The 24,970-nt window shown below is 42.8% G+C and overlaps 1 protein-coding gene across 1 annotated transcript in view; it reads right to left on the minus strand.

Annotated features, from left to right (window-relative positions):
* The window catches only part of ece2a (endothelin converting enzyme 2a), an 83,562-nt gene that overhangs the window by 31,709 nt on the left and 26,883 nt on the right, over nt 1-24,970 (minus strand). The window contains exon 3 of the mRNA XM_030074682.1: nt 11,857-12,140. Coding sequence (XP_029930542.1) covers nt 11,857-12,140 — 284 coding nt within the window. The remainder of the gene's footprint in view (nt 1-11,856; nt 12,141-24,970) is intronic.

Genomic DNA, 24,970 nt, shown 5'->3' on the forward strand with positions numbered 1-24,970 from the left:
TGTGTGTGTGTGTGTGTGTGTGTGTGTGTGTGTGTGTGGCGGACCATCTGCCAGTATGAGTGGTGAGTGAGTATATGGCTGAACACGTGCAGGGAATCATGCCTGAGCCGTGTGAAAATCCCTAGAGAGCTGGGAAACATCAGCTCAGCAGTCCATCCCGTGAAACAGACAGGCACACACACACACACACACACACACACACACACACACACACACAAATATATGCACAGATGTGGATGCACAAACATACTCCAACATACACGTTGGTGTACATTCTGCATACCAGCACAGAGCTTGCACACACACACACACACAAACACACACACCGCAAACAAGTGAACACACACACCCCGAATATAAAAAGACACTCTGCAGGGATTCGTTAATACACTCACACACACGCCGTCTTTGATCCCACCCTCACATCCCTACATATGCGCGGCCAGAATTACAATCACCCATGCTCCCTCTCGCTCACGTGTGCTCCACTGCTCTACTTTCCTCTTCTGAAGCCTCAGAGGGAAGGACCGTTGGGCCAGCACCCTCTCTCTCCCTCTCTCTCTCACACACACACACACACACACACATACACACAACATACACACACAGTAGTATGCACATATGCACACAAACACATTACACGCACAGGAGGATCCAAGTACGCATAAATTCAACCATGCATATACAATTAAGCAACACACACAAACATAAGCATGGTGATACACACCCACACACACACATGGCAGTGGTTGGGTATACACACACACATACACACACACAGAAAATCACACCCCGGCATGTATAAGCGCTAATCAGGAGGGCAAGTGCACACAAGGCTTGTAAGAAACCACACACACACACACCTCATGGATGAAGGAAATGTACTTCATCTATTAAAATTAAAAAGGCTTTAAAAATTACTCAGACTGGTGTTTTGCAGCGGCTCCCTCACTCGGCTGCCCGGGACTGACTGCTCTGTCTCACTTTCTGTTTATCTCTGGGATTCTGCGGCTAGCTTCCTATACGGCTGCAGAAGCCATCTTCCTCCCTCCGTACGGTGCACTATTATTCCTGCGCCCTGTCAGTGTGTGTGTTTGTTTCCCTGTTCTCAGGCGGACTTTGGCCTAGCGTTAAAGGAACATAAGTGAACTGATAAAAAAAAAATAAATAAAGAATACATAATGTGTCTGGTTGTGTTTCCTGCCAGGGGACTGCAGATGAAAACGAGCTCATAGCTAAATCTGGTGCAATTTTGCAAAACTGTGCAAGATCCCTTTTAAGTAAATGTTAAAGTTTCTTTCTTTCTTTCTTTCTTTCTTTCTTTCTTTCTTTTTTTTTTTAAGGAAGTTGTTCCTTATCCAATGTGAGGGTCTAATGACAGTGAATGTTTTATTGCTGTAAAGCCCCTGAAGGCAAAGTTGTCATTAGTGATACTGAGCTATACAAATAAAACTAACTTGACATGACGTAAAGAAAAGTAAAATAAAGAAACATCAGCTGTGAGTGCGTTGGGCTGACGATGAGAACAAAGTAAACTCAACCATCAAATTACATACAATCCACAATTTTTATCAGCTGAGTCTCACCTGAGTCCTGATTTCATTCGGCCTTTAGAAGTTGTGTGAAGTTGTATCCACTGAAAAGAGTTTTCTAAATAAAAACACAGACAAGGCTTCGACCTCTTCACTTGCAATTATAGCAAATGAAAGTAAGTTTATACCAAAACACAATGGTCAGCTGGGAGACGAAAATATATTTTAAGTAACCAAGTCACGCATGCAGGGAAATTTAGCGCTGATTGGGTTGAACTTCAGATCTGAATTATAGATGTGAACAGCTGATTGATGCGGGGGGCAATTACCAATCATTTCCTCACTTTCAATTTGAAGAACACCATTCAAAGGCGAGTGGAAGCCTTCAAATTACATTTGTTTTTCCAGCTTAAAAAAAAAATACAATGTCTACACAGTATGAGTGTGTGTGTCCGTGTGTGTATGTGTGTGTATGCGAGAGAGAGAGAGAGAGGGAGAGAGAGAGAGAGAGAATGAGAGAGAATGAGAGAGAGAAAATAAACTGGATTGGAGTAATCCACTTTGTCCTGGCAGAAAAGGTTCACACAAATGGAAACATGCCCCCCCCCCCACAAACACACACACTCACACACACACTTAACAGACATAAGCCTCTTTCACACATAGTTCCTGGTAAATTACTGGGTCGACCTTTCATTCACCGCTAGTGATTTTCACTATTCACACACGCTGCTACACTCAGGAACATCTCCATCTTGCACCTTCTCCGTCTTGAAGGTTTCAGACTGTTGCCCCTCAGTTTCCCCTCAGTTCAGAACCTGCCCAGTTTCCAGCATCTCTTGAGAAAAGAAGAACTTATATTGCAGTTACTGAATCACCCATGAGGCACGTGATGTATGTGTAGTGCCGTATCTTTTGTAGCGCTTACAGTAACAGTTACTCCACCACTGTGTGTGCGTGTGTGTGTGTATGTGTGAGTGTGTGTGTGTGTGTCCTCATCTGAATGTTCCCTTGTGGCCGTCTTCCCGGCAGGAGCCCAAGTTTCCTGGTAATGGAGCGAGGGAGAACTCTCCACAGCAGGAGCAACTCAGAGCCAGGGACAACCAATCAATCTCTCTCTCTTCTCTCTCTTCTCTCTCTCTATCTCTCTCTGTCTCTCTCTCTTTCTCTCTCTCTCTCTTTAACTAGCTCTAGATGATATCATGACACTCGTTTCTCCATGAGGCGGGTGATTGGCCGGTTCAGGAGTCACATACTTTCCAGTAGTGGAGGTCAGGAGTCCTCGGGGTGGAGGGGGTGTGAGTGAGATGATTCTATCTTTCATGTGCAAAAAAAAAAAAAAAAAAAAAAAAGTGTTAAAGTGCTTGTAAAAGTTTGGAGATAGGTAACAGGATGAAGACGGGCATCACACATGAAGACACAAGATCACACACACATTCTTCGATTCTGCCATTCGAATAAACACACAGGTGGAAAGTAACCGAGTATTTTCACTCAACTTTTGTAACGACAAACAATTTGGAGGCTACGTTACTTTGAGAATTTCTACTTTGTAAGTTGTTAACTTTTACTTTTCAGAAGGAGATATTGTACTTTTTACTCCACCCCATTTTTTTCTGAGGGCTTTAGTTAAGAGCTGAAAAAGTGTTTGCATAAAAAATATAGAAAAATCTCAATGATGCATTATTGAGTTGTTGAGTATGAGCCATCCAAAAATATGTGGAGTAGTTCGTCTTAACCCTACCTGAAACATTTAAATGCATGACTTTTACCTGCAGTTTAGTGTTTTTCCATTACGGTATTGCTTTTTTTTTTTTTTTTTTTTTTTTTAAGCTAAAGCACTGTGTTTAGCCATTCATCCATGTAAGCTGGATGTAAATCTAATTAAAAACCTGGAATTCTTATTGTTTCATGCTCCATGCTACAGAGGGCTTACGTTTACAAATTTTCAAATGACACTACTACAAGATGATGAGGATTATTGCGTGAGACTTCTCTTGTTTAACTTGTAACTGCATGTGGTCTGATCCAGGCATGCCGCTAATTTAATCTGTATGAGATTTAATCTACCCAAATGGAATGGAACATAACAAGCAGAGAAGGAATCGGCCCGGTTCCAAGTGAAACATGGTCCACTTTGTTTGAGAACGCCATAAGAACGATATGATTATAGGACGCAAAACCGAAATGCAGTGCATTGTGGGTTGAAAGCGGATGTTCACACCTGTAGCTGCCTGCCAGACAGAGACTGTGCTGCCAAAATGAGTCAGAGACAAATGTGGAGTAACGTTAGGGCGTTAGGGATCTTGTGGAAATATGGGCTGACGACAATATTTCATGCTTGTGGAAACACAGAAATACTGACGTCTACATTGTTACATTTCTCTGTCGTGTCGATTGTTCAAACGGTTGCAAAACAAGTCCCGAATTCAAATCTTTATTAGATTCAGTGTTAGAATCGCCTGGTCTGACTTGAGGTAAAAACTGAAATGCTCGACCTTCTGAAGTCACTTTTTAGAAGTACACTTGCCTTTTCCCAGTGTGGAGTTCATTTTAATCGATGAAGAGAGAGGATTTCATGAGGCAATGTTAAAAAAAAAGAAACACACTGCAGCGTGAGTACACAAGTTATAAAAAGGACCACTATAACATCATCATTAACATCTCACCATGCAATCTTCTATTATTTTTCGGAAATCCCGGTGTCACGCACTAAAACATCTCACTCTACCTGTCCCGTGTGTTTTCATGTTGCTAAGCTCTCCCTTTGCCTTGCATCAGTCGAGTGTAACAACAGAGCAGCAGCTGGCACCACACACTGACTGCATGTAGATGAATTACATCTGTGCCGTCAACACGATGATGGAGTTCGAAGCAAAGCCTGTTGCCATCAGCAACAAACCGGCCATCAGTTTTCCGTGGTCAGTCCACTCAGATCAGTGCAAAAATCGAACAAATCAGCGGACAGTTGTTAAAGTCGGTTTTAAACCCAAATGACCCAAGTAAAGTATTACCAGGCTAACTTTTCAAGGAGCTCCCTACAGCCCTTCCACCGACCTGGGAAGATTAATGTTGTACAGTCGTGATGTGTCAGGTTATTTAACCTATTTTAACCTGCTTGTTGACAGATTACTGACACTTTTTACAGTGTTTTTATCTGGCAAGCAGCGCTGCTTTCTCCTATGCGGGAGAAAATCCGAGTCCTCCGGCTGTGTGTGTGTGTATGTGTGTGTGTGTGTGTGTGTGTGTGAGGGAGATGGAGACGAGGAAACTAAGAGCATCTGTCTCTTTTGGTCTCTATCTGCTCCTACATCGGTACTACAGTACTTCTTGTTTTATGAATGAAGCAGTACACAAGTGGAAGCAGCCACGCTGTGTGTGTGTTTGACCAATCAGAAATCCTGAGTTAAAAAAAAAAAAAAAAAAAAAAACATCCCCCAAAGTTCCTGGGCGATTCAAAAGCCCCTACCCTCGAGTGGGGACTTATTTCTGGCTTAAAAAAACGTTTTGACCCTGATCCCTGTGGCTGAAGCGTAGACAGCTCCTCAAAAGGCTCCTAGTTCCTGGCGAAAGTTCCTGCAGTCAAAATGAGCCGTAAGAGAAAAAAGAGGAGTCGTGAAGCAAATTTAAGAGGTGAAGCCATTTCACAAAGAGTTGCTTTGAAGAATTTTGTGTAACTAGGTGTATGAACACATCCAGAACGGGGGGTAATAACTGTGTATCCACAAATGTTTAGGGGTTGAAGGAAAAGGTTTACATAACATTAAGGGGAGGGGAAGGCAAAGTAGTCGGGGTGGAAAATGCCATGTATGATGGTGGCTAACTGGTTGGTAAGTAATAATTTTATTTAGCTTTTTCACTTTAAACACATTATTAAGTAGGTTTTTTCTGCCTTTCTGTTTTAACAGCATTTCCTGGCCCACCTGACTCCCTTCCCTTGTAAGCTTCCTCCCTAACACCCTCCCTCCCTCTATAATAGAGAAAGAAACAGGAAAAGAGGCAAAAGCTAGAAGAAAAAAAGAGAAATGGTTGTAGAAGGATACATATAGTATCAGAGGTATAGAGATGGGGCAAAGAGGAATAGTAGGACACAAGTGCTGCTTTGGTGGAAATGTTATGTAAGACCTCAGTTGGAGCCCTGCAGCTCTTTACATTAACCAGCACTACACTGAGCTAATGTACACACACACACACACACACACACACACACCATATTAGAGATAGACTTAATGATGATGTGCACTGACTTGCAGTTCACAATCTCTGTATCTTTCCCCAGCTCCTCAAACCCTGCTCTCTGTCTCTCTCACACATGCATTTTTAAATTCACTCCGCTATCCTTTATTGGCATGAATTTTACATTAATACTGCCAAAGTTTTTTTGAATAGGGATTCATTAAAAAACAGTACAAAAAAGTGAATAAATAAATAGTAAAACATTCATTCAAGAAACATTCATTAATCGTTTGAATAATTAAATAAAACCAACTAAAAAAAGTAGTGCAAAAGTCTAAAAAGGAAAAAAAAAGATCAACATAATGCTCAAGTGCAACATTCAAACTCAAAATATTTGCGCTGGCTTGAATGTGTTAATGTACTGTACCATGCAGCCAAAGCACGAACAGTCTTAACACATGACAGAATGACAATTGCCACATCAAATGCGGTAATTAATGGATTATGTAAAGATAATAATTTGTACCATCGAGATAATCAGTCCTCATGATAATCAGTTGTTACCTCAGTTAGAGAAATCCAGCGACAGACTGCAAGGCAAAGTATCCTACATGTCCTTATCTGTGTTTCTTCTTTTTCTTTCTTTTTTTTTTTTTTTTTTTTGCAATCCAAACTTTGTTCGCCTTTACACTGTACTGAGCCAAATTAGCATCCAAAGTTCATCAAATGTGACCCGAGGAAGCTTTGCCAAAGGCCATAGTGCTCCAGCAGCGTGGAGAAAGATGTTTTATCACTCAGAATTGTTTTGCTCATGTATTTGTGCCGTGCAAGATCACTATAGGTTGATAAGCAGGGGTGCACACAAGTTCCTGTGTTGGCAACAAGCTCCGCTGCTGAAGTGCCACTGAGCAAAGAGATCGAATCTCTCCAAGCTCCAGGGCTGCTCTGACTTGAATCACATGAAACCCTCCTTCAGACCGCTTTAAACAGACCGCAGAACATTGTTTATTTCTTCAAACAGGGGTGGAAAAAAAGCTTTAACTTTTTTTTTTTTTTTTTTAGCTTTAACTATAAACTAGTCCTTACCTCTTCGAACAAGCCCGAGGACTAGTCTTTACCTCTTTCAACAAGACTAAAGGTTAGCAATTAAAAGTGTTCGTCTGAAACGCTATCCAACGAAAGAGTCTCCATAGCAACAGTAAGAGTGATTCACAGAGCGTGTCAGGCTGTGAAATAAATTTCACACCTCAGTGCGCCACGGCCTCTGCTGCGAGATTGTGTGTGTGTGTGTGTGTGTGTGTGTGTGTGTGCACGTTTTGCAACAGAAATAAAACTGTATGTTTTTTTGTTGTTGGACTTATTTTACCGCGGGTCTGTGCGAGCTTGAGAGAGGAGAAACATGATTGTCAGATGACGTGCACTTTTTTTTTTTTTTTTTTTTTAAACGTGTTTTCATCAGCAGATGTCCAAGTTTTCTCTACTGCCTGCATGCACCTTATTATCAAAACATGGTTAAATGTGTATTCATATGTTTGCATGGTAAAGATCAAATCTACTGACCTGAAGGGGAGATGGTGGTTTGCAGATACAAAGAGGATGTGTTAGAAACGAAACTATATTTTCAGATCGATATATTAGCAAGAGGAAGAGTACCTGCGTCACAATACTTTTCTTCTTGCATAGGCTATAATTTCCCTCAACTTAGAGTGTCCAAGGCCATGACAGTGCACATACGGTTTTGTCTGTCAGAAACAGATTCTAACAGAGCCTCCCTTTTCTCTCCTCTACATTGCGTAGTTACATTGTGGGTTCCCCCTTTTCTCTCTCTCTCTCTCTCTCTGACGCCATTTTGTAGATTGTCACCACAATATTCTTGTTTTTGTGTCCCACATCACATGTGCATTAGGATCCTCATCGCCTCTATGATGAAACGTTCTCAAAGCGGACTCTAGTGTGCACCGCGCTCCACTCCCTCGCTGCCTCTCTCGTTCTCCCTCTCCTTTTGCTTCCTCCGATCCGTCTCACACTGGCGCACTGCTCATTAGCTTTCTGTCAGTCTCGCTTTCTGTCTCCTGCTCGCTCTCTTTTTCTCTTGTTCCCGTGCTTGCTCTTTCTTTCTCTCCCTCTCTATCTCTCTTTCAACAGCTCCGGTGCCATCCTGTAGTTTCCCCCGTTTTCTCTCAACCTCTTCTCTCCCTGTTTCTCCTTCACCCCCCCTCTTTACTTGTGTGTCAGTTTAACAAGCAGAGGAAGATGAGTCTTCTTTTGGGCTCCCTTTTCATTGTGCTTTCTCTCTCCCTCCTTTCTCAGGAACCTGTCTCACTTTCTTTCCATCTTGTCTAGCTTTCCGAGCCTTTATCTTCCCTCTCCATCCATCCCCATTTTGTTTTGCAAGGATTTTTTTCTAAAAGATAATCAAAGTAGGCTCTAAACCCACCTCCCTGCAAAGATACACACACACACACACACACATGCACACACAGACTTGAATCGTGACTGCTGTGCCAATCTGAGCTACAGTAAGAGGCACAGAAACACACTCGTGCAGGGGAGAGGAGAAGTCTGGCGTTTCAACTCCTCAGTCAAACACAAACCGTCACACTCATGATGCCTATCTGCATACAATGTGAGTGCGGTCACACATTTGCGTACCACACAGCTCCGAGCGAAGACAGGTGAAAGTGGAAATGGGAGAAAAAAGCGGGTAAAGGGGGAAGTGAGAGGAAGGAACGTGGCGAGGGAAGCAGGTGATATGGAAGTGATAATGCACAGCAAGGTGTCCCGATATAGACGATTAATTGGCGAGGTGGAGGCCCCAAGCACATCAATTCCCTATTTCGGGACCCCTCAGAGGCATCATCACACTTCAGCATTTACCATTTGGCTACTTTCCAAATGATCTGAAAATATATTTAAAAAAAAAAAAAAAAAAAAAAAAAAAACAGCCTGTACTATTTTTGTATGAGTCAGACTAATATCTGGCTAAAATTTTTCAACTTGAGTCACTGTAGATGTTGTGGATTTGCCAAAGTGGATATGGCACATATGTACGCAAAAATAACTTGGCTAGCTCAGTATTGGTGTTAACATTATGCCAGTGTCAATTGCTGGAGGATAATCACAACAGTTTCGAGGCAGTCGGGATATTCAAAATAGGGCAGAGTGGCTAGTCGTTTGACGATTTCCATATTTCCATGCTGATCATGAATCAGTCTTGCATTAAATGGTAAAAGTACATTTGCCTGAGATGCTTTTTTAATCCAGTGTTGAAAAAAATAAAACTAAAATGGAGTAGGTTCATCCAAAAATCACACAATATTGTGATATCCAATCACTATACGTAAAGAATAGCAATAATTACAGAATCGCAGTTTTGGGGTGTCAATGCAGATTCCTTACTGATAGTGATAGCGTCCTGACACACGCAGCTCCAACCAGTCAGATTCAGGTTTTCGCGGTGGTCACGGTATAAACAGTGAGACTGAACTTGAGTGTACTACTGTAATGGCTTTGGAACAGGCCTGCTTCATGAGTTCAGCTCCAGCTCTCTTGAAGGGAAGTCAAATCCTCCCATCTGTCCCCCAGACACACTCCCTGATCCTTCTTTAATACCTCCCTCTGTTAGAGGAGAACACGCAGGACACTCTGTCTGCTGGGATTGTGTGTGTCACCGAGAGTGTGTTAGCGCGTGGGCGTGTGTATGCAACTATTGTCAGATGCTGTCCTTAAAAAACTGACTCACAAAGTCTATAGGCCAGTGTTAACTGTGATTAGAGTCCCTGGTTAAGCTTATTGCTTTAAAGGCCTAAACTGATTTGGGAAGTTGAAAAGATGTGTACAACTTTTTTGTTTGCTTTGCTTTTTTTTGTTTTTTGTTTTTTTTTTTTAGGTTTTGGGCTTTATATTCTCTTATGAGATCGTGTATTTAATTGTGACTCTGTTATACTTTTTACTTGATCAATACAATAATAGTTTAAGTACAGTACTTGGGATTCATGGCTTTCTTGATTCTGACAACAGCTCTGGAGATTAGTGGTTATTGTTTTGGTGTTTGGCACTCAATGTAGGCACTGTCCCAGGATAATGTAATAATACAGACACTCACGCATTTGCTTTGACCTTCTTGTATTTATTCCAAATAATCAGCTGTTGCTGCATCTGCAAACGTGAAATGAATCACTTCCTGTGCAGCACAGGGAAAGATGGATGCCCTTTTAGGCGTTTATGACAGCAAATGCCAAAGCTTTTTAAGGCATTCAAAAATTGTCGATTATTGCTTGAAGAGTACTGACATAAATATTTCCCTCTTTTCGAGAGGCATAGCCTGAATGTCAGGAGTGAGTAAATATTCCAGGAGGGATGTAATGTTGTCCTACAGTTTTGAAGATAGCCTCCGTCTTTCATGTCTTGGTATCCTCAGTGTATCTGGGCGCTGTGTGACCACACCCACCGACAGGCGACAGATTTGTGGATATCGTGCTCTCATAAATGCACCATTTATCCTGCTCTGCCTGCACACGACATAGATTGGCTCATAACCTTGTCACATGGCGGGAAGATCGTTTAGGAGTGAACCAAGATGCTGTGTAACACACAACACCCTTTACTTTGACAGAACCTTTACTATTCAGAATTACAGTTGCAGTGATGGTGAATATTCACGATATCACTGTCAAGTCAAAGTTAGTTTTAAAAACATTCAATCACCATGATGCATTTGCATACTGATTACACACTTACTGTGACATAAAACCCAGAATTTTAAATTATATGTTATTTTAAGATCTTCATTAAGAACAGAACGTATATAACTAAGAACCTACGCAATAGACATTACATTTTAGAAAAGCATAGTTTTCACTTGTTCTCCACCAATACATTTATGGAATACTTTTTCTATAGCTTTGCCACAACTGCATTTTCATTTTGCATATGTGATGTCAGCAAAATGCCCAGATTACAGCTGCAAACACTGAGTATCGATTCTGCAAAGGTTACAACCAGCGGAACCGTCTATGAGTAGATCATGAATAAATTTCAAAGCTCGGAAGTCATCTACTCCAGCTGAAAGTGTTCTCTCATCTAGGTGTGTCAAGGTCAAGCATGGCTGATAGCCAAAACGCTGTCATTGTCACATTGACTCAGTGGTGGTAAGTGCTGTAAGCCAGCAGCTGAAGGGCACTTGACGTTGTGCTAGTTGGACTGATGGGCTGGAGAGATGGTGAGTAAATGTAGAGGGCCACAATTACTGATGTCACCTTCAAAAGAAGTCACTCGCAAATAAACTCCTATTGTAGAAGTGCAGTCAAATGATGAGAGGAGGTGCTGTGTCAACTGTGGAGATACTTGAGGTTTGTGCAACACTGTAAGGGCTGGAAAGGGCTCAGCTCGACAGGAGAAATGTCGTTTTTGCATATGGCAAAGACAACATCAACAGTCGTGATCATATCTGTCCAGCACAAGTATCAGCTGCAGAAGTGAGTACAGACTTTGCTTTACGATCCAAAGTCAAGGCTAACTTACCCAAACTAATTCCCATTCATGTTCTCATGTGCTCTTGGACGTTTCTACACATCACTAATTCTGTCCTGTGAATTCACGGCCAGTGTTTATTTTCGCTTAAATTCCCCTAAATCGATTAAATCTTGCACACCTGAAAAACCGTTGTGATCGACAACTCAGAGAGTGGAACCCAAGTATTTTGAAGGTCAATGACGGGTTTAAAGCTGCACCACGGAAGAAGGAAAACATGCTCCTTACATGTAAACACTAAACACTGAGTTACTAAAGTGCACCCAAAGCCTCTTTGAAATTTTAACACTCAGGACATTCGGTGTTAATGCACAAATCTTAAATGATTATAACTGAGTAAAAAAAAAAAAAAAAGCAAACATAGTGAACCTATTTACAAGATAAAATTATCAATGTGTGGCAACTTTCAGGTTTCACAGAGCACTTTTTTCACATTTTTTAAACATGAATAGGAGTCAAGTGGGGTAAATTGGCTTTTACATCTAAACCACCAAAACATATTCTGCACACAGTTATGCAGTTGATATTTGTGATGGATATTTATGATCATGACTGTTGATGAGAAGTCAAAATAGGAGGTTGAATGTAGCTTTAAAACACCCTCATCCCGCCTTACCTCTGTCAGCACTTGGTGCATAAGGCAGGAGGCCTGAGCGGACACCTTCCAAGGATCTTTCTCGTCCACCAGCAGGGCGTCCAGCGTGGCCTTCTCCAGAACGACATCAAAGGATGCGTCCGGGAAGGAGAGCTGGCGCATGTCCATTTGGTGCCAGCTCATGCCCGGGCAGTCTTTGTGCCTGGCGCTCATGTTAGTGATGCACACCGAGGAGTAGTCTATGTTGGTGATGCAGCGGTAGCCCGCACTGTACATTTCACCGCTCATAGTGCTGTTTCCACATCCTGGAGGAGAGGAGAGGAGAGGAGAGAAATTATTAAAAGACTCAAATTCTTATGTGTTTGCTTGCACTGTCGCTGTTTGTCTATGAGTAAAACGTGCTGTGATCAATATAGCTTCAACATGTGATTAAACAACCAATCCAATCATGACAACAAGGACTGCAATCAATGGGACCACCTCTTGTGATTGATGAGACAGGCACAAGCACACGCGCACACACACATACATACACACACACACACACACACACACACACACACACACACACACGGACCCACGTACACACAATGGCCTCTATTTGATCAATCTGCTAAAGATCTGTTGTTCGTTCATGAGCGGAGACTGGGGAGCCTCCCAGTCTAAGAGACCATATGGGCCTCCTATAAACTGTGTCCAGAGGGTGCAACCTGTTTCTACATCATGCCGCATTGCACAAAATTCATTACAAATTACAAGGTTTCAACTGCAGCAACAATGTAATGTTGAGGGATGACAGATGGATGATAGCTTGAGACGGGGGGTAAAAAAAAATGACAAAAGAATGGGGAAGATCGTCTCTCATGTGGCAAGATGAGATGAAAATGATCTACTGAATGCAGCATCTCACCCTCTGGATCAGATGACTCATAGATCGTGGAGCTGGAGGAGGAGTGGGTGGAGAGGAAGGTGGCCGAGAGGCAAAAAAATAAATAAAAAAAAAATGGAGGGGAAGAGAGGAGGAGGAAGAGGAGGAGGAGGAGGAAGAAAAGTTGGAGGAGAAAGATGTGTTGATGCACGGATCCTGTTTCAGGAAATGTGGGATTTATGTGTGTTCGCTTCAAAAAGGTTCAGATGCCTTTGTGTGTGTGTGTGTGTGTGCTCATTAGTGTGTGTGTGTGTGTGTGATTAAGGCTAAGTGCATGCGGGGGGAGAGACTGTGTGATAGGTGGGGCTGTCACTGACTTCTGGCAGCACGTTGGCATTGACACCTCTTTTGCAAACGTGTGGCTGGCGCTTGTTATCACCTTACTGCTGTTACTAATTACCAACCTCCAGTAGCTATGTGTGTGTGTGTGTGTGTGTGTGTGTGTGTGTTTGAAAGTGTGTGTGTGCAAGGCTGATTCAGTTAGCAGCCTCACACACTAAACAACACATTTGTAACCTATTCAGACATATGTGTCTGTGTGCGCGCGTTAATAAGACGGTTCATGTAGCAATCCATAACACACCAAACTAATAACCATAGCAGACATTCCTCCTGCACATATACCCGCATGCAAATAGCGGGGGCAATTAAAAAGGAAGCAGAGGTACGAGACAGAAGGAGATGCAAACAGAATGACGGCAAGTGAGAGGAGCTCTATAGAAAGCGTTTGCGCTGCCAAACAAAGCGGTACAGTACATTCTGAAAACAATGCAGTTACGCAACGGGCCCACGGATGATAAACACTTCCAACGAGTGGTATCAGACTGTGTTAACTCAGGATGCTTGTTTGTGTTTGTGTATCCCTCATATGAGGTCCCCACTCACAAGACCAATGTTTGTAAGGGGGGAATAAAGTGTTCCAGACATCAGCAGGATGGAGCCACGCCGCCGTCCCCTGATGGCTCTCCCAGTGACGTGAGTGATCCCAGCAGCAGAGGAAATATGTCAGCGCTGCTCGTCACGCTCATGCATAGTTGATGCTTGGTTTATGGATGCCTAGAATATGAGAGTAGGTGGGTGGGGGCTGGATTACACGGGCCGTGGCTGTTCACACAAAAGGAACCTTGGGATTACTTTGGGATCAACAGGTTATCGTGGATGTAGGTTGTGGAGGTGGGGCTTAAAACCCAGAGGCTTCTTTCAAAAGCACAAAACCAACGGGCGATCAGTGAGGGAGAGTTTTATTTGATGGAAGGGGCTTGATTGCTCAAAAATGATATGATTTTATTGGTTGTAATTTTTGTTCCTGCCTACTGGTTTGACATGACATCACTATTGGAGGTACACCGTTTTCTTGGGTGTAGATTTTGATATAAAAGTATGAAAAGGCTTTTATTGTTAAATAAATGAATACTCTGGCATGGAAAATGAGCTTTACTTGGCTGAAAGGTCCTCATTTGTTTTCACTGCGACTTTGTGCCAAAAACAAGCCACAGCTTTGGAAAGTGTGTTTATGTGGAGAAGCAGTTTGACTGACAAGGTATGAAGGGAACAGCAAGGAGCCCTTGAACTCAGCATTTAAATTCCCTCCATCTCAAAAAGGTCAGAGACAACATAACAAATGGTGGAGTCAACCTTTGGGGAGGGGGGAAAAAGGGGGCAATCATTTGGCGCTCAGTTTGTGGTCAGATTGAAGGTCTGTAGTCTCTCCCTATGCCCACGTTTGGGCCTCTGCAGAGGGGGTTAAAGCGCCCCCCCCCTCCACCCCACCCCCCCCACACACACAAATCCTAAAGCACGCCAGACATTGTTTCCAAAGGGTTCTCCCCGCTGACACAGCTATGTGTGTGTGTGTGTTTGTGTGAGTGTAATCCTGTCTGTGTGTGTGTTTTTTCCATGGACTCGGCTCTGAGGAAGAGGTGTCAGATGACAGCTCATTCCTAGGGGTTGTCACGACAATTATAGTTGCCGGGCTGTCGTCAAGGACACCACTCCCATTTTGTCTCTGTGACATCAGCTGGTGGCCTCCTCAACCCCTGACCTTTATATATACACACAAACACAGACACACACGCATGCTCACACACGCACACGCACGCACACAGACAGACAGACACGTTGGTTTTACTACATTTGCGGGGACACAGCATTGACTTACATTCATTCTCTCCAGTCTTTTCCTAATCTCAGCCGGACCCTAACCTTAATTCTAACCTTAATCCTTACCTTAACTAATAAGCCAAAACAATTAGCCTGTGAGGACCGAAATGTCCTCACCAGAACAGTGTTACAGTAGTTAAACAAGCCCACACACACACACACACACACACGCATGCACGCAGACAGGCACACTCTGTTGCTCCATAAGCAAACAGGCCCATATTTCTGAAACTCAAGAGGGGAGAGCTGACTGGGCTTTCCAGCAGCAAAGTCCTGCTTATGTGTCAATCCACAGGGTGTGTGTGGGAGGGGCGTCCTAGAATGTATGTGTGCGTGTTTACATGAGAAGGTCCATTCGGGATAGCAGGCCAGTCCAGGCCAGTCTGGAGCCAGTCTAATAGATTTTCCTCCAGCTGGGAGTGCGGCCGGTGGAATCTCCTGCTAGCTGGAGCGCACATCCTAACTGGATTAACCAGAGCAGGCAGAGAGAGGCAGACTAAAGTTAGAGGTGTCATGTCACCTCGTTCTGCTGGCTCGGTATGTGTGTGTGTGATGGAAAATTTGAGTCCTGGTCTTAAAAAGTATCATATTGCTTCTAACAAATACACAAAAACAAACCAGGATGAGCGTCCATCATCTATCGGTGATGCGCACGCTGTGTTTTGTCAGCGTGTGTGTGTGTGTGCGTTCGCCTCTCGGTTGCCATTTATTTCACAAAATCCTGCATTAAAAACAATAGGATCCACAAACCCTTATTCATGAATGCCAAAGGAGTGGACTGGCTGCGAGTGTGTGCCCACAGAGAGGGACATTTGCCAAACATGGAGGTGGTTCTCCTCTGCAGTCTCAGAGACGCTTTGTACAAGAATGGCATCAGGTTGCATGGCTGACCCGATAAAACCTTTGATATCCAGGAAAAAACACAACAACATGTGACTGCTGCAGCTGTGGAGCTTTCGGTATATATATTACCCCACAGGAAAGGAAACCTCTGAAGTAAATCCACTGGAATAACTAGCATCTCTTCACTCCTCTTATGGTCAAATGCCAAGTCCGGCTTACCGACAGCCAGGAAAAGGGACACTTAAAAAGAAGCAAATCATATCCTCAGTGACATTACTGTCATTATAAATATATAATTTCCTCCATCAAAATGAAGGTATGGTTGTTAATTCAAGCATAAACAAAAAGGTAGTTGTCAGAGTGCTGATCTTGAGTTTTACAGATGCTAATGTTTGCTGATATATGTGATTTTCCACTCAGGCCTTTGCTCTGACATCAAGCCTGGTTCTGAAATGGGTGTTCCCCTGTTACAGCACAAGGGTGAAAGACTGTTATACTGGATTGTGTGTATTAGTAAACACAGGATGTGCAGAAGATTATTTTCCACCTGCAAAGTGCCGCACCTTCAGAATCCTTGCATACCTATTAACAATGTGTTTTAAAAATGTCTCCTGTTGGAGGCTTGACCTTTGGGCTATCAGATGACCTCCATCCACATACAGAGCGACTCTCCAGAGTCCATCTATGGTCAGGAGGGATGGTGGGCGGTGGAACCCCTGCGAGCGAGCCAGCGGTGTGAAATATCAAAGCCGCTATCTCTGAGGTGATCCAAGTGCAGCAGTGGAAACTCCATGATGTCAGAGTCATGCAGAGCATCCATGGACACATTAAGAGTGGTGAGAGGGATCGGTGTTAATGAAAAGTGATGTTCACGTGTGCATTCTCAACAACACTGTGCCCCCCCCCACCCCCCACCCGAGGCTCTGGGCTAGCCCGTGGTAAACCGGTGCCATGGTGACGCTTCGCTAAGTGCAACGGCACCTAAATGTCAACAAAGAACTGTGCTGAGGTGAAATGTATGTGTATCTTTGCTACTGGTGTGGACTTCCTATGTTATCAGACAATCCACCATCAATATGCTAAAGTAATAATCCTCAGTGTTTTCATAAGTCTACATCCAGTTTAGTGTGTGTCTCTTTCTCGGAAAAAATCCTCTGCTGCACAGAAGCTTTTTTATTTATAGAAGCATTGCCTTCCACGTTTTCATTTTAACGATACTTAAGTAAGTGTCTTAAGTAAGAATTACACAGTAACACAAATTACTAAACACAGTTACCACAATTAATAATAGTCAATCAAATTTCATGCGTTCTTGCTGGTGGAGCTCTTGCACCTTTTTTTTTCCAACTGGCGTTTGACAAAAACGTGCATGGTGCAGGTGTCATGAGCTCGACTGTGACTGATCAGGTTAGGTCTGGAGAAGCCTGTGTGTGTGTGTGTGTGTATATCTGTATGTGTACATGTGTGCTATGACAATGTCATGATGACAAGCCAATGTCACTCTTGGTCTTTTTTCAGCCAATTACCTCTTGCTCTCTCTTCTCTGTTATGGTCCACTATACAGATTAATGAGGCTGGACACACATGTCCTGTCTCCTTCTGTGTATCCTTTTATTTTACAGGCATTTTTGAATATTATTCTCCAAAAGGCTGGGCTGATTTCAGGCTGTCCGCTGTCAGCAGGACATCTGTAAGCTGATCCATGGGGCTTCTCGAACAGGCCAGGCCACATACACACACACTCACACTGTAATGAAATGATGTGCTGGCTTCCCAACAGTCTTGCATGGTATGACATGTTTGCACATACACACAATGTCTCAAATTACCTGATCCGCACAAGCTTTTAATGAACATTTTTTTTTGTTCTGTCTTAAAACTTTTTCCTGGATTTCAACAGTTTCCAGTAGCAATTTATTTTGGACTGTCTACGGTGGTCAAACTCTTCAGCTTTACTCCTCCGATTGGTTGGGATCTCATTACTGTGTGGCCAGGCTTTGCTCAGTCTCACAGCATTTTATTTTAAATTCTAGTGGAGATCTCAAGGTTTCCAAAGATAGCAAACATGTCTAAAATGTCTGAAATAATGCATGACACCTACATATTTTCTGTTACAAAGGTGAATTTGTTACAGTCTGATATCTGTTGTAATGGTGCAGCCATAAAGCAGTTTCCTATTAAAGACACAGAGGCTGGTTCAATCAAAAAATCAACCAATGTATTGATTGAACCAGTCTCAAACCACACGCGGAGACAGAGAGACAGACTTAGAGAGTGGAAAAGAATAGGGAAGGTGGGTGGGTGGGGGTGGAAAATGAGAGAATAGAGGGAGATGATGTGACAAAGATGAGAGTGGAAACACACTGAGTGAAAAAAAACTAAGGAACAGGGGAGATGAAAGGGAAAACAGTCAGGAGAGAAGGGAAAGAAAGAGGTGCAGAGAACGGGAGAGAAGGAAAGAGAAGAGAGCAACGAGGAGGAGAGGGAGAGAAATAAGGGAGAGCGAGGAAAGCAGGGAAACAAGAAAGCGGGTGGAGAGGAGGAGCTGATGGAGAAGAGGAGGAAGAGGACGAGCAAAGAAGGGAAGAGGGCAGAGGAGATGAACTATTAAACAAAGCTGAGAGATGCAGACACAGTCGCTGCTTCTGACAGGGCGAACTACTCCGCCTCGTCTCCATGGAGCTCAGATTCTCTCTCCTTCTGTCTGCTGCTTCAGATATATACATATATATGTGTGTGTGTGTGTGTGTGTGTGTGTGTGTGTGTTCCAAGGCAAGTGGATAAGCACTAATATTACAGTCTGCAGCCTTTGTGTGCATCATCTGTATTTCTATGTTTTATGTGCACAAACCAATCTAAATATAGCCTTTTTGAAGTCATCTTTGCATCTACGCCAATTTTTTTTTTTTTTTTTTCCCCACATTTCTCAAGCAGTTTCAGATGCTCTATAGAAGTTGCATCAGCGCTGAGGCCAGATGACATAGATTCTCTCAAAAGCTGCAGCTCTTCCGGCAAGTTCTCTTCTCAAGTCTCCTCTTCCCTCCACTCACAGAGCAACCTCAGTTATGTAATCGGGTATACGAGCTAATTAGTGGCTGAATAATTAAGACTGTGCCCGTGACAGTGTGACTGTTTGATGGAGTGTGCGTGTGTGTGCGAGAGAGAGAGAGAGAGAGAGAGAGAGAGAGTGATGGAGGAGTTTGGAAGGACTCCATTGTATGAATCGGCCTCTCTGCTGTGGCACCGAGCCTGAAGCTTCTCTCGGATCCAAAACACCAACAGGCACCAGGAATGGAGGCTCAGTAAATGACAAAGACGGGAGAAACGCTCCATTTCTCCTCTCCAGCGCGAGCTGAAGGTTACTGCGTGCCACCCACTACCTTGTTTTCATTATTATGTATCCCTTGTTATCTTCCCCGCCACAGTTCATCCCATACTGCATACCAAGCATTTACGCAAAATACCTGTGTCCACTGAAGTTTTAACCTCAAGCGTGTCCCTCATGCAAAATATTTCCCTGAGCTCACAGGTTCATTTTGGAAGCATTTCACAAAGCCACTGAGATTGCGTGAGTGTTTAGGCTACGGCTTTCAGGGTAGTTACTGTCATAATACAGCAGCTGTACACTTGAGTTGCTATGGTTACGCTTCGCTCACATCATCCTTTAAGGTTTGTTGTACTTCTTGTGACACATCGTCACCGTCGGTGTTTTAGCGTCTCGAATGAGAACAAACAAAAAGGAAAAGACGGACAAACTGGACAGAGGAGACTGTAATTCTGGTGATGCCGGATTGAATTGTTGAATTGTAATGATGCTGAACAAGCTGCACTGCGAAAACAATCTGTCTTAGCAAGCCATTTAAGTCTCATACTCAGTCATAAAATCTTGATTAAAAAAAAAAAAAGTGAAAAAACCTGCCAGTGGAATGTGATAATCCAACTTCAATGCTTGAATTTGTCCCAATTTGCTTGAATCGACTGTCATTTTGAATGGAACTGAATTGTAGGCTACTCTATTGGTCCAAATGATGGTTTACTGGTGAGGTGCCTTATTCTGCCTTGTTTCAGCGGTTTTATACTGGTTTGCAGAAAAAAAAAATCATGAAACAAGTGAAAATGGACTGGAAACAAGTGGGATTATCTCATCCTACTGTCAGACTCTTCCCACATGTTTTAAGAAAAACAAGAGCTAAACACTGAATATGAGACTAAATGACTTACTGAGATGGGGATTCTTTGCAGTGCGCACATCGCTCCTGGTGCCCCGTGGGTTTTCCCTGCCCCCAAAAATGTGTCTTGATATCTCCTCTTCCACTTCAATAACCATAATTTCAGTTACTGTCTTGCGTTACACAAAGTCTTTACCGTTTAAGCGGCTGGCAGGGGTCCCATAAGAGTTTCTGAGGAAAATGGTCACTAAGGACCTTTTAGCAAAGCAGAAGAGAACTTCAGGGAAGCAACTCAGGGTAAAAACTTACAGATCAAAGGGTTTTCCCTTACAACATAAGGAACCTGCTGGTGATTTTATGAAACTCCATTTCTCCTGAGGCACCTAAAGATGAAATTTTAAGGGCTACCTTGGCCTAAGTGGGTTTTTGCAACCAACCTTGCTGGATCTTAAGTGCTTTAAACCTTATCTTCTACTTGAAGGAAGCTACTGTAGAGGCTGCAAGGATCTGCTGCATTTCAACCCTCCCTGTCCTTAGAGGGGACGAATGACAGAAAAAAAAAAATTCTGTGCTGTAGAGAGAGATCAGGAGTGACGGAGAGAGAGAACCCAAATGATGCAATCTGATCTGCCCTTTCAGTGTAACAGGGATTGGTGGGGGCACGCACACACACTGTCTCTCTCTCTCTCTCTCTCTTGCTTTTACACACACACACACACACACACACACATACACATACACACACACACACACACACACAATCCAGAGTGAGTCAGGTGTGTCACTGCAGATCAGGTCCTTGTAAAGGACGATGTCGTGACTCGAGGATGGTTTTCTGTTGCCACTTTGGCAACAATGAATACACGGATCCACCCAGCTAATATGACACTAAACTTTACTTATGCAACAGCTTTACAAAGATTTTGGGTGCATTTAGTGATGCCTCACATTACATAAACCTGATTATTAAAATTTAATATGTTGTTACCTCTGGACCCATTTTCAACTCAAGGACCGGACTGTCTTGCAACTGTCGTTTCTACTGTTGCTGCTGGATATCTATCTAACTATCTATCTATCAGACAATTAGTAATAATGAATGAGACGACATACAGAGGGATAGTAAAGTGTTTGTTTTCATATTTTTGTTGAAAATACTTTTGTCCCTTATTGATTGCAAATGTAATATTTTTCTTTTGCTTTTGTTTCTCCTATAAAAAAATTGATGTGGTATTTTTTTCTTTTTTCTTTCTTTCTTTTTGCTCTCTTTTGTCTCTGTCTGTGAGCTTTGTATGTTGAATGTAAAAAAGCTAATTATAACCCGCACTCTACTTGCTGGATTTTCATTTCCTTCAAATAAACAGAACATACATAAATATAATAGCTATTGTCTATCGCTCTCTCCTTTTCCATCTCACTTGACCCACATTGGTCAATCCATTATATTGCAAAGTGGCTGCGTAGCGCTCTCGTCTTATCAGATTCATCGATACAGCGTGACGCCACACTCAGCAAACACGTCCACAGGTGCATTACAGTCAAATCCAATATAGAGGCAAGTCGCATCATCCTGTTGTGCTCACTACCGTTTCTGCCCACAGTCTCCCTCCGTCACTGTCCCCGCAGTTCATTACAGCCACACCGTGTCAGCTGCAGATGTGGCAATATTTATTTTTCCGCCAGCCCACTGTAGCAAGGAACAATGTGCGTGCAGGTGTGCGGTGTTTGAGGAACCAAAGTCCTTGCGTACTCTTTGTTCCCTCTGACTGGCAGAGTTTTAATCTGTCAGTCAGTCGGAGGCACTGCAGAGAGGCAGGTCATGATTCAGCAAGAAACCGTGTGTGTGTGTGTGTGTGTGTGTACGTGTGTTTGTGTATGTGTCTGTTCATGTGTGTGGGGGATTGAGTTCAGTGGAGTCCTTTCACTTCTCCACTCTCTTTAATCTGTGATTAATCCAGCTCACCTGTTCTGTGACCTGACCTGAGGGCGGAAAACACACAAACATTTATTGTGGGCAGAGACAGAGACAGATGACAGTAAAAAAAATAAATAAATAAATAAATAAAAAAGACTCATTTCTCGGTCAGGCTCTCTCAGTTTGTCCCAGTTTACATATAGAACCGATTCATATACATGAGGCTACAAGGATGTCACTGTCGTCGTCAGGCGTTTCCTTGCAACTGCATGCGACAAGGATTAGGGTGCAGACTGCCTCGACAGGGAAACACTGCAAAGTGTGACAGTGAAGGTGAGGCAAAGTCAGGCAGTCAGAGGTGTGTGATATATAACTCCAAAGGTACACAAACATACTAAAATGACTCAGAGTCTCTGCCTACAAGCAAAAGATTGTTGTTCATGTAAAATTTCTTACATTATGACAAGTTATTGGTCTCATATTCTAAAAAAAATAAGTCTAAAAAATCCTTTTTTTTTTTTTTTTTTTTGTTAAAGTAAAAAAATCTCAATTCAAATGCAGATTCCCTCATTTGAGGCTTTTTTCCCCCTGTGGGAATCTGTCAAACTATGTTGCACCAGGGCAGAATGAGGCAGATCAGTCAACTAGTTCATTATATAAAAAAAAAAAATTGACACTTGAATCATGAAGACTTGATTCAAGCACTGGAAAATCATTCCTGTTGGCATATGTTTTCACTTGTTTTAAGAAAAAATATGATTTTTAAGACAAAAATGACTTGTTAAGATGCTTTTTTTTTTTTTTTTTTTGCAGTGAGTGCACTGCCAGAAGACCTTTTTGCAGCATTATCGTCTACATTTGTGTGGTAAGGTTTAATTGAGGCCAAAACTTGGGAAAATCTCAAAGTGTCCCAGGAAGTGTTAGGTTGGTGGATGCAGGCTGACACATCCTGTGAAAAATAGCACAAGTATGCAAACGCTGACATGCACAAAGCACACACACATACACACTCTATATTTCTCATATTCACATATTCACACTTGCTCTCTCTCTCTCTCTCACACACACAAACACACCTCATTGTACTGTATAAGGGGAAAGGGAGGATAGCAGCAGTGGAGGCATTTTCAATTAGCCCCCTACCAAGACCACGTCTGTGACAAAATGAAATGGCCGAGAAAGCACAGGTACGCCGGTGTTTCAAACACTTGCACACAAATGCCCTGTCCCCTCTTCCCTGACACACGCACACACGCATACACACACACACACACACAGACACATGCACACTGTGGCTCAAGCTTGACTGGTTAATTTTCTGCTTGGGTGGATGCCGAGTTGGTTGGGTGAAGGTGCCTGTGTCTGTATGTAAATGGGTCCATTGTCTGACCTTGGTGTGATTATGCGGTATGGATCAGCCTTTGGGCTGATGAGGGCCACAGCACCAAGGGAGCTGTATGGCTGGCCAAGCCTATTGATCCCTGCAGAGAGAGAGAGAGCATGTCTGTCTGTCTGTCTGTCTGTCTGTCTGTCTGCACTGTCAAGGTGTCACAGTCAAGGACTCTGATCAGCGGCTGCTACATGGATTAATGACAGGTGCCTCGACTGGCATATTCATAGCAGAGTGTACCATGTTCACAATAGACTTTGTCCCCTGCCAGAAGCTATTAGCCTGTGTTAGAGCTGCAAAGGAAAGCCCTGATGGCCAGCTAACATCAGTAGTAACGCCACTGCAATGCAATGCAGCTAATAGCATTCATTGTCCATGGACTCATGCATGAAATTAAAGGAACAGATCAGCATAGCGGCTCAATAAAAAGCACAGTCAGATGAGATTTGTATATTTCCTTTTTATGAGTAGTGAGGTTATCTGCATTTTGCCTAGAGTTACAGGCCTATAGGACTGTAATACCAGTGGGGAAAAGCTTTTGTTTTAGCCTGATACTGTATATTAGAGTAAAACCAATATTAGACTTAATTAGGCTGCTATCATTCGCTTTGCAAGTTTGATACACACAGCTGTTAAAGATGTTACCACTCTGGCATGCCTTCGCTAGGCGCTTAAATCTTTGCCCAGCGATGACAGCTTAGTAGCTCATCGTTAGTTAGTTCATAGTTCAACTTTATTATCCTTCGATGGGAAATCTGATTTGCGGCAGAGTGCAAACTACAGAGCAGAGTCACAGTCAGATAAAATCAACAGCCCATAACGACAGCACAATAACAAATAACAAAACGATATCAGTAACAAATACAAGATCTTGCAAGTGCTGCGCACCAACCTAAAAAAATAAGGATGACGACTGAACAGCTGCGTAGCCTGTTTACTAAGTTTTTAAGTTTCAGACTCAAGTTCCAGAGCCAAAGCCACCTTTCCACTAAAGGCCAAAAGCTTTGGCCTTTAGTGGATGGGTAATGGGCACCACTCGGGCACTTGCTTGAGGGCGGCCCTTGAAGACAGAAGGTCAAAATCCATGTGTGAAGTTTGTCCTGTTCCTGAATTGCAAAACTCTTTGCCGCATGTGATTGTTAGTCAGAAAGTGTCCTGCAGCAGTTTGGGAGAAGAGCTGGTGTGCACTTTTGCATTAAGAGTACCAGTTGTGCCATGCTAGTAGCTCTACAGCCCTATGGCGTTATGCTGTCCCTCATTTCATGTTACACTGGTGAGCTATCTCTGACTATTATACATTTCTCTGGCTTTATTATACTATGATGCCATCCACTTTGACCAGCTACTCAATACCCTGCCAATAAAACACAATGGAATTCAGCTGAAAAGCTTTTTGTGTTGGATTTTAAACGGCCAACTCTATCAAATAACACCTCATATAAATGCCTTGGCAGTGCATAAACTAACTCATTAAAAGGACATTCATTGATAGCCTATGAACAAATGTGCCAGCTAGCTAAAGGCCTGATGCCTATCTTGGTATTAAAATAGTGCAGATGTTGACGATTTAAGATAGAAGATTACAACACTGTCAAACTGTTAAAAATTTAATTGGAGTATATATGGGCAGCAGGTGAAACTGCAACAAAACAGGGCTATAAAATATAATGGCAGCATTAGGCAGATTCCACATTGCCCTATATAAAATCTGCAAAACTGGTGGGAAAAAA

The sequence above is a fragment of the Myripristis murdjan genome, chromosome 17, assembly GCF_902150065.1.
Source record: "Myripristis murdjan chromosome 17, fMyrMur1.1, whole genome shotgun sequence".
NCBI classification, from domain to species: domain Eukaryota; kingdom Metazoa; phylum Chordata; class Actinopteri; order Holocentriformes; family Holocentridae; genus Myripristis; species Myripristis murdjan.